This window comes from Hoplias malabaricus, chromosome 12, assembly GCF_029633855.1.
Source record: "Hoplias malabaricus isolate fHopMal1 chromosome 12, fHopMal1.hap1, whole genome shotgun sequence".
In the NCBI taxonomy this organism is placed as follows: domain Eukaryota; kingdom Metazoa; phylum Chordata; class Actinopteri; order Characiformes; family Erythrinidae; genus Hoplias; species Hoplias malabaricus.
Genome location: NC_089811.1, coordinates 12,273,122 through 12,284,382, shown reverse-complemented (window position 1 = coordinate 12,284,382; position 11,261 = coordinate 12,273,122). Strand labels below are relative to the sequence as shown.

Sequence of the window (11,261 nt, the reverse complement as noted above, 5' to 3'; positions counted from 1 at the left end):
ACACATAAGAAATAACAGCACTATATTAGAACGTGTATCACAGTTATATGGAGAAATAAATCGTGTTTTCTTTTATAAAAATATTTTATATTATATCAAAAACGGTTGCACGTTTATTTAAAAAAAAAAGCAAAATCATATATTATTCTAAATTTCTTTTTCGTGCACTACGAGGGGCAACCGTTGTGATGCACTAGAATGGACTTCCCCTACTACCCATTGGCTGGAATCTTTGTCAGTACGAGCGAGTAGCCAATCGTAGTAAAGGAGGCGGGGCTTTCCGCTAAGCGGAGCTGCGTTTTCTTAGCAACCTCTGACAGTTGAGTCTGGGAGACCGGACTCAACGGAGCAGAGCGGAAACTTCGATGTCAGAATTTTTTTAAAACTCTGTCTACCGTTTAGTTTGTTTTAAAGCTGTTTATTACGACTCGTTTTCCTGATTTTTTTTCTTTTATGAGGATACAGATGAGCTTTTGAAACGTCAACGGTTCATATTCTCCGCATTTCATTGTTTTAATTTTTAAAACGTCGAATAATTATCACCTGAAGGAGTGTAACTTTAAGTGAACGTTGAACGTCTGGAGAAGCCTCGAGGGCAAGTGTTTCTCACTGAAAATATATCGGGAATAAAATGAAGTTTCCAGTGTCATGAAGTACCCGAAAATGGATTCAAAACACGATATGAAGTGTAAAATGGTTGTGGTGGGCGACAGCCAGTGCGGGAAGACGTGTTTGCTGAGTGTTTTCGCCAAGGACTCCTTCCCAGAGGTGTGTCTGAAAACTTGAAAAGTTACATTCAGAGTGTTAGGCGGGGTTTGTACTCAGTAAAATGTGTTACATCTATCAAAATATGTGTACTACTCCAAGAAAAGGCTTTTAAAATCTTTCTTTTTCGACAGAGCTATGTTCCCACGGTGTTTGAGAACTACACAGCCAGCTTTGAGATTGACTCCCTGAGAGTGGAGCTTAGTCTTTGGGACACATCTGGTAAGCCTCATTCTGTTCAAGTGCTGCTATATAAACTTTTTTAGCTGAACAAAAACAGGGATATTTCATTACCGTGAATTTGTATGTTTATGGCTCAGAAGACTCAATTCCAATCTGGTCTTCGATTATACCATTTAAGTTAATCAAAATGACGTTTCCAAAACCTTCACGTTTAATTGAGTACACATGGAGATATGAATATGCAATTAATTGCTACCTCTGTCTCCAATGACTCCATCAGTTGCCAACAGTTTGGAAAACTCACTGAATTTGTCCATTTAAGATTTCGGTACACTACAGATTCAAAGTGGAAATGCTCATGGACATGTTAACAAGATAAAACACTATAATTGAAAGAGGGTGTCTCTAAAGGTGGTTCTCATAAGATTTAGTTGGAAAAAAATAGACAAAATGCAGACATTAATATTTTATCCCACCGAGAAATTATATTTATTTCCTTTATAAAAGCTGAGAAGTGTGTTAGTTTTTGTCTAAGTCTTAGATGGGAAATGGTGTGAAATTTTACTGAAATCTCCATTAGAATGCAATAAGAGATATGAGATGACCAGATGTTTGCACAGGAGAAATATTTGGGCAGCAGCCCACTTCAACTAAACTTTTCACTGACTTTCTATCCACTCTTGTTTTCTGAGATATTAAACACAATGTTTTTTGCTTTTAGAGATACTCCAGAATATGCTAAACTGAGTTGCATGGTACCACTTATTTGTGAAGGCCTTAACAAATCTGTAATCCTGCTTATTTTAGGCTTTATTCTCCTTAACCATGTTTTACTGTAGTTGCCTTCCAATATCTTGTTTTATTTCATCAGTACTGTCCATCATGTTAAATGAAGAGTGGTCAGTAAGGATAAAACTGGAACCAACTTTTGTTGTGATATTATCATGTTATTTTATTCTTTAAGGTATGATTTATTTTCAGTTATACTTCTAATATTTCTAATGATTTTATAAGCCTGTCTTATATATTGCCAAGGCACATGGGTTTAAATAATTTACTTATGTGCTTTGGCACAATATTCTATGTATGCTATTTCACGTGTATGTTCACTTGTATTATATGTAGTTTACAGAGACAGTAAAAGGCATTGAAACGTTTAAGCAAGAATCTCATTTGTGGTGAGGGAGATCGGCTCCTTAACCCCTGGAGTAAATACCTGGTATAGCTCTGCTGACAATCAAGGTCCTTATAAGTTGCCTTTAGTGTTCAGAAGAGGGCTGTGAGTCTGACCTGAGTTTTTCAGCCTTGTTGTACATGTCCCAGATAAGATCCCAGTGCTGAGTGACGTGGTGCCTCTGGAATGTTGGAAACCTTGGCAAGGATGGGATCGTTTCACACGACGTTATAGAAACCTTATGTTCTCTATCTGGCTCCACCTAGATTCTATGTGTTTGGAAAGCAGTTGGTTCGCAGAACTAAAACATACATCAGTGCTGAAAAATGACTGGCTTGATGTGGAAAGGAAATTCCACACATTTTTCCAAATAATATTTTAAAGAATTCAGAGTGATTTGATCAAACATTCTCCATTCTAGAGTCTAGCTAGCTCACAGTACTGAACCAGACAAGTTCAGTGTTTAATGCCTCTAACAGCCACCTCACAGGAATCTATTTAATGACATGGTTAGAATTATGCTGCCTGAAACATATTTTTAAAAATAAATCCATGGGTAAAAGGTACATGGAGTTCTTTAAAAAGGCAAACAGTGCTAAAAAATCTTATATTATTATATTGACATTCCAGTTAGGCTCTGGACCCACCGTGACCCTGAACTGGATAAGAGGTTACAGATAATGGATGAATGAATGTTATATCGACTACTGTTTTTCCATTATCAAATGTGCATAAAATTAAAAAGACAGATTTTTTTTTTTATTTTGTAAATATTGTATGATTATAAAATTGTTCAACATTTAGCCAGTCTCTTTTATAATCTGCTGAATTAATTGTCTTACATGTCACTGACCGAAAACGTTTAGAATAAATATATGAATCCAGTAAATTCTACAGCTGTGGTATTGCTTAAGTTGTCTCAGATGTTTTCACACAGGTCATGTCTATTACTCCTACCAGCCTATATGCAGTAATGTAAACTGATCATATCTAATACAGCAAAAGTGTTCCGTGGCCATGGTATTTCTTCTCTCTGCTTCTTTCTTTTTACCTAGTGTGTGTAGGCAGAGGCTCCCACCCCTCACACATACTTTCCTTCAATCTTGAGAGTGTGCCAGTTCAAGGTCTGGAGATGATTACCCCCAAGGCGTTGTTATTGGACTGGCCTCAACAGCTGTCTGCTAACCTGCCAGTCTTGTCTGCCCTGGTGGTTCACTGGAGTGGAATAGAGGGTCAGGAGTTAATGTTAAAGGGTCTGTCCATGTGTGACCTCCTGCTGATTGCTGTTTCTTTGAGGTCCCCAATGGGACTTGCTGATGAAGTGCATACTCAGTCACACACAACGCAGGAAGTGCTGTCAACAGCCAACGTGATCTGTGCTTTCGTTCCACATATGTAAGCTCATCGAAACTGTGTAAACATCCTCAAAATAAATAGTTCTAAAGTAATACTGATGACCTGAGTGAAACCCGTGCAAACTTTTCTGTTTTGAAAAATGTACCGCTGGGTATTGCCATATAGGTCTTATTAGATTTAGTACATTTTTGTAAGGAGGTCATACACTAGCGTAAAACCAAACAATGCAGAGTTAAAACAGCTGTCCCAAGAATCTCAGACTGTCCCTCAATGCAGTTTTCCCCCTCAATACTTGAAAATGAAATCTGTGAACTTCACCAGACACTCAGCATTTTACTTAAATAGACTGAAAAAAGGAAACTGTTAAATATTTCAACTCAATGTGCTGCTGACCTCAACTCTGTAGTCTGCACTCATTTTGAGCCCCTCTTGGTTTCTAGAGCAGAGTCATCTCCTAGAATAGAGCTGTAACCCAGTTAAGTTGGTGTGCATATGCTGCTCTCCATATTTTTTAGTGGAACTGTGACTTGCAGAGGGAATCCCACTGTCAGAAATTAAGGCTGAAGTGAAGAGAAAGATGGGTATCAGATGTCCCAATAGGTTTATGGGATTGTAGAGCTTATGCGTACGTGTGAAAGCATTAATAGAGATAACACAATGCCTCAAATGCACCTATTATCATTGTTAACCTTTGTTAACATTGTGAACAGGGCCAGTACTGACCACCTTTAAACCAGTTTAAGGAAACTGAAAAACAGAATTACTCATACTTTCTTTGGAAAGAGATTGAACTAAACACATAACCATCAGCAAATGTTTTCTAAAAAGATATATAAAGACATATATACTAGCTACACTGAGCTTAACATGTTTAGTTTCACTTAAAACAGCTCAGCAGCTCTTTGAAATATTTACTAGGCAAAGAAATCATGTAGCTTTGTTCAGACATTCTCTCGGTGAAGTCTGTGAATTTGTTTTGGTTGGAGCCGTTTTTCAGGTAGATAAATATCAAAGAGTGGCGGTTTTATGTGTTTCAACATGTTGACATGGCTTTCCAGGAAGAGGTCTGGCTTAAAGCAACATAATTATGAGAAATGGATTCGACTCGGCATAGTTTTGATTAGATGTTCATGTTGACAGTTACCTCATGGAAAAGTGTTTTCAGGAAATAAATGAGGAGAGTGTTTTGAATGGAACTAACAAATCTAATAGTGTCTAGCAGAGGGCTCTCGAGATTAAATTCCAGCAATAAAGTACAGTGTGACATGTAAAGTTTAAGGGACACTCCTTGAGTAGAAATATTGTATCTGGCTAAGTTCATGCGCTTGGGGCATTTCCATGCAGACAATATAAAAAGAATATCTACACTAAGACCAGTGATGATTATAACTTCATCTTGGTCTTTTCTTCCATAATATATTTCTTCCTTTGATCACAAGTAATCTCTAGTGTGTGAAATTGTGGAGCAGCAATGGGTACAATGCTGAAATGGTTGCGTTGGTTGTGGCTGATTTTACAGGTAGTTGCAAATGAAATTCTGCAGGTCAAGTAAAGTTTATTGTATGCTCTAGTTTGATATAAGCTACATAAAGTTTCATAAAAGTTTGTCCATGTAAAGCCAGTCTTAAAAATATTTCTGGGAATAAAAAGTGTTCTTTGGAGAGATGCCATACAAAAAAATTCAGTGGATGATCCTTTAAAACAACACATTTGAAACCACTGGTTGTATAAAGAGCCAAAGGTAATTCTTCTATGGCGTTTATCGTTCATCCACTTTGTATTTTTAAGGTAACCTTAATTTACTTATTTTACAGGATCCCCTTATTATGACAATGTGAGGCCGCTGTCCTATCCTGATGCAGATGCCGTTCTCCTCTGTTTTGACATCAGTCGACCAGAAACCCTTGATAATGTGCTTCGCAAGGTAGGTATTGTACGGTTTCTCACCCCTCACCCACTGTTCGATTCATCGACAGTTGTGAAGTATCAGTGTTTCCACTTGATTGACGCCAGACAGTAGCTTCTATTGATGCTCTCACAAGGCTCGGCTTTGTATTACTGAGTCAAGTGGTTTGCGAAAAGCAGTCCAGACTTGTGTGGGAGAAAAGGTCGTACCAAGAGGAGAGGGGATATGTGGGAGGTGGCGGTGTGCTTTGATTCCCTGACTTTCACGTGAGGAGGATGAATGAGGGGCCAGTGAGGACGTGTTTACATTTGGTCTGAAAGACGTGAAGTCTTTGTGTGGTCGAGGGCTGTGTGACCTTGTGATGTCACCGAGACTAAGCACCATGCCGGCGAACAGAGCTGTGGTGGAAAGAAAAAGGGGAGTGGTTAAAAAAAAAAAAAGCGAAGAATCAAAAGTTAGTTTCTGCAGGACCTCCTTAGATCAGAAAAATTGGATTTCAGTCCTTGAGAACTGCGGTTCTGCACAGTTGGGTGATATTCTTGCTCTTACACATAAGTGGTTATTTGAATAATTTTTACTTGGAATACATCAATATGGAGGAAGAAAAATAGCTCAAAGATACAGAACATATTTGTTAAAAGTGGTTGTGGAGGAAATTCATTAGTTGGAAAATTTCAACAATTAAATTTTTAGAAGAATTAGAACCTTAGACGTGAACTATTACTGTCTAAGACAGTTTGGTTGTTAAAGGTTTGCAAGAGCTAAGCTAAAATTATGACATAGAACTTTGGCCAATCTTCACATTAACAAAAATGTTTTATTGTTTTCCAGTGGAAAGGAGAAATTGAGGAATTCTGTCCCAACACCAAAATACTCCTGGTGGGTTGCAAGTCAGACTTGCGCACAGACCTGGCAACATTTGTGCAACTGTCAAATGCACTGCCACTGTCCTATGATCAGGTGAGGACTATAATCAAGGAAAATCAATGACAATTAAATAAAGGACAACAGTAGAATGATCATCATCAAGTATCTTAAGAAATACATGAGCCAATAAGTGTTCATTTTGACCGCTTATATAAGTAGTAGTCTTAGTCTGTTGACTTAAAGGTGTATTAGTTTTAGCCCATTTTAGTAATTTAATTGTTAGCGTTGGCCTAGTTTTAGTTGAAACATTTTTTTGATCATTAATTAAAAAAAGAAAAAAACCTAATTATAGCTATGTATTTTAAAATTTTATTTATTATTAGAGGGCTTGTTTTTCCTCAGTTATATTTTGTATTTATTTAACATTTAACAGTAAAATGTGCTGCAGAAGATGCTCACAAACCGAGACTAAGTCGACTCTTCTTCATAATTCCACCAGGCTGCTGCCCTGACAACAGTAAACAGATGGAGCACATCAGACTTTCAGTGCAAAACAATTTGTCATAGTTCTCATCCTCAAATTATTATTTTTATTTAGTTATCTTTTAGTTTTTTTGTGAAAAACAAGTAATTTTTTTGTATTAAGTTTGTTAACAAATTTAACACAGGAGCTTGTCAAGAAATATTGGAACATATTTGTTGATTGGTCGTTGATATTGTTCTCTCTTTTCAAGGGTTCAAATATGGCTAAGCAAATTTCAGCTCCCTACATTGAGTGCTCTGCGTTACAGTCAGAAAACAGTGTGAGGGACATATTCCATGTGGCCACACTGGCCTGCGTCAACAAGAACCACAAGAACGTCAAACGCCACAAGTCTTCCAGAGCCACTAAGAGGACGTCCCACATGTCCAACAGGCCTGAGCTGGACTCGATGTCATGTCTGCACAAGACCAAGGCGAAAACCTGCTCTGTCATGTGATGTGAAGAACCAATAAAAGGACTCTTTGGGGGAGAAAGTCCATTAGAAGATTAATGGAACATGAACTGGGAGATGTTTTTGCACTTTATAAGAATATTCATGGACTTTTCTCCAGCTTGAAGATGGCTACAGTATATGCGGCTACTCCATGGCTTTTCACTGCACTGAGGCTGGAACACGCGAGACGTGAATAAATGATGATGAAGCTTTCATTGATGTTCTACAGCCTTATTTCCCTTTTTAATATATGCAGCACTGGACTGATGGATTCAAACATTAGGCCTCTCTGCTCATCCAAATCTCTGTAGTCCTGATTCTTAGAATTCCTGCAGTTGACCATTAACATGTGCAGAAAAGAGAGGAGCCTAGACACTATTTCAAGAGTGTCCTTGTGGATTAAGTCTTGGGAAAGTCACCCATTATTATATGGATGTAACTAACACACCTTGTTGTACCACTCGTGTCTGAATTGCCAGTAACACTAACCTCAAGTCTGTGACCCTTGACCAAAGTAAAGCTTGATGAACCGTGATATCAGATCATCTCAGATGTGACCACAGCCTAAAGCCAAACAGTACACAAATATATGTGGAGGAATTTTTGTTGCCAAGTTTTGTAAATGAAAGACAAAGCAATAAATGAAGTGTGCTGTTTTGTGTGTATTAATTCTACATGGTCTACTGTCTGAATTTACTTTCAATCAGAATGCTTTAAAAATGTTCCAACTACAGATAAAAAGACTTGGTGTGTGTAACGTCCAAAGGATCGGAGAGATGATGAAGGCATACTTTGGATCAGGCAGTTATATGAAGACCTTATTTCAGAAAAGAATGCATTTATCTCCCATCTTTTCTTTCATTTATCCGTTCATTCATCTGTAACAAGCAGGAACACACCCTTGAGGGGGTGCCGGTTCTTCACAGGGCAACACACACACACCCCTACGGACACTTGTGAGTAGCCAATCCACCTACCAGTATGTGTTTTTGGACATTGGGAGGAAACCAGAGCACTCAGAGGAAACCCACGTGGACACAGGGTGAACACAGGAGCTCTAGAAATTGATATGCTAATGCACTCAAAGTAATTTTTGAAATTAATTTTTTTTAAATGTTAAAAAAGAAAGATGTTAATGTAAAGTGGATGGATGTGAAATGATCCTAGGGAAATTATAAGAATCAGATGTCCATTTTTTTAAAGTCACTAAAAAATAAAACCAATAAAAAGAAAGCACTGGGTTGTGGAGCAGGGGCACTTAATTCTGTAGAGTGATGGCGCTCCATCCAGGTCTAAATGTAATACTCTGAGCACTGAGTGCCATTAAATCCTCACTGCAGTGTTAGGTTATCTTGTCTAAAGATCATACAGTGTAATGATTTTCACAATAAACAATTCATTTAATAACTTCTCATCATCATGCAGGAAAATAATTTATTAAGGAGGAACATTGTATGCGGATGCCAATGTCTTTTCTTCAAGACAGCCTCCTGTTTATAATGCCTCTTTTGGTCTCAGCAGGGGTGAGGAGCATGTTGGGTAGCGAGCGGCTTGTCGGGTTACACTCTGGTTGAACTCCGTCTGCTCCCTTCACCTGAAACTGCTTTCATCTTATTCCACTTCCAACGAAACAGAAAACTGAAATGGAGATTGTGCAAGACAGGTTTTGCATACTGCATATGAAATGTATAAACTACCAAAAAAGTAAATTGTGTAAAATTATGTAGGTATAATAAACATAAATACAGCAAAATAATTATTTTTTCTTGTAAAAAGTAGTATGTATGTTGTGAGCGAATGTGTAGAAACAAAATTGGTTTCCAGATATTCTCCTTGATCTTGTAGATTTTTTTTAAAATCATCAACACACTACATTTTACATGATAAAGTATTGATTAACCAAACTAGGTAATGGAGGATAACCTCCAACTGGACTATGCTATAATTTAGGGACCTGAGAACATGAGATTTTAAAAGATATTTACTCTAAAGTGCTGCGCTAAGGGGCAGTGGAAATATGGTTTCTAGAATGCCAGTGCACCACCCTGTACCTTGGGGATGAGCTGAAATTCCAGAACTAATCACCCAACATCAGTACCTGACCTCACTGCTGCTTATGTAGCTGTATGTAATTAAACTCTCATAGTAATGTCCAAACATTAAATGTAAAGCCTTCCTAGAAGAACTGGCTTTCATGAAAATTGGAAAAATAAGTTTGTAGCACTTAAAACAGCCAATACTTTATTTTGCATAGGCAGCTCAGTGTAGTGGTGTGTTTCACTGAGTTCTTCAGAGCGGAGGGTAATGGAACCTGCAGCGCTGTTTAATGTATCAGTGCTTCCTCTCAGACGTCCAGCTGACATTTTGGCAGCTTTCCCCCTGCTTGTGTTGTCTACTTCAATTGTGCTTATTCAAGCCCGAGGAAGGGGTGAAGAGGCTTAAAATTGCTTCCTTATATGTGGCTGATTGCTTTTCCTATACACCACAGTACTGTAAAAGCATAGCTAGTGATAGCTAATGGTCCATCACATTGCATTATATAGGCAATTTAGTGCTTACTTTTTGTGTGTGTGTGTGTGTGTGTGTGTGCTCAAAAGGTCTGAATTTGGTTAGAATAGTAGTGGATAGTTCTCTTGGTCTTTTTCAATCAGGTTTTGAAAATATTTTTAAAAATAAAACTGTATGATCTCTGGATTAGAAACTGTATTTGTCCATTTTATCAGCTACACTAATCACACAGGAGCACTTTATTTTTACAATAACGGACTGCAGTCCCCCTGTTTTATGCATTATATATATTCTTATAAAACTGGTACACAGTTAAGGTGCATCCTACATAGTATCATCACCAGAGAAAAGCATGAAATGAAATGGGACACTCTGGAGCAACCAGAGATGAGCTTAAGAGCACCATGCCCAATGCCAGCAATTCGCTACAGTGCTATAAAGCGCCCCAAGAATTGGGGTGTGGAGTTATTGAGCACCATTCAATACCTTTGTGGAGAATTTGAATGGTTTTTATGATCCAGAACTGATCATCCAAAACTTCGCTAATTTTCTTGTGAATGTTGTCAAATCCTCCAAGAAAACTTACAGTGACTATATAAGCTGTTACTGTAGCAAAAAGGTGACAAACCACCCATTACCTGATACATCAGTACACAGACAATGCAAACCATAATGCTAATTAAAAAAGCAAACTAAATAAATAACCCTAGCTGTTAGCAGGGGGAAGAAATACCCGCGCTATTATTGCATTCAATTTGGAAGTGCTGGGGCAGTGAGACCTAGTTTCATTGCGGAGGTGAACAGTTTAATACCACAGCACTTTCAAGTCATCTTCTGTGTTTTTTGCTAATGGTGCCCTGAGCGCAGATTTGTGCAGTAGCTTGTGTGATTTTAGGCCTCTGCTGCTATTCTATTCCCGATGAATTGTCAAGAGACAATAAGAAAATGCTTATGCAACACTTAAGGACTATAATCAACATGATGATTCACCCACCAATTACAGTTTAATTATTATTCCTTATGTTGTAAATGGATGGTGCTAACACAGCCATGGAGCCTGCACTATGCATTACGATAAGGAAGTTTTGATGTCGCTTTTGCGAGTTTGAACATGCAGACTTGCAGTATTTCAGTGTTTCCACCATCGCTTGTCAAGATAGCAAGCCGTTTTTGAAGCTATAGCTGATAACAGACGGCACATTAGAATATCTTTGTGCTAATAAAACAATTCATTAGGTCTGAGATATAGCCCCTCTAAGTCTGACAGTCTATTATTGAAGTTAGCCGTTAGCTGAGTTTAAGAATGTTGGAATAACTTCTACATAGATCCAAACCAGTTCTGGTGTAAAAAAGTGCAAACACACCAGTGGCTAAAGGCTAATTCTACAGTGTAATACTTGTTAAAGCCTATTTAATATTCTAGCTTATGTATTTTCAGTGCTGGGTGATTCTGAACTAGTGCTTATTTTAATCTTACTACAATATATGGTCAAATGTTTGTAATCAGTGAAAGATTGCAGTTAAT

The 11,261-nt window shown here is 37.9% G+C and overlaps 1 protein-coding gene across 1 annotated transcript; it reads left to right on the top strand.

Annotated features, from left to right (window-relative positions):
* Window positions 1-333: 333 nt before the first annotated feature.
* rnd3b (Rho family GTPase 3b) lies at window positions 334-8,870 on the top strand. The gene is made up of 5 exons (XM_066686508.1): window positions 334-768; window positions 900-987; window positions 5,293-5,402; window positions 6,216-6,344; window positions 6,986-8,870. The coding sequence occupies exons 1-5, from the start codon at window positions 649-651 to the stop codon at window positions 7,229-7,231; spliced, it is 693 nt and encodes a 230-aa protein (XP_066542605.1). The 5' UTR covers window positions 334-648; the 3' UTR covers window positions 7,232-8,870.
* Window positions 8,871-11,261: the final 2,391 nt, after the last annotated feature.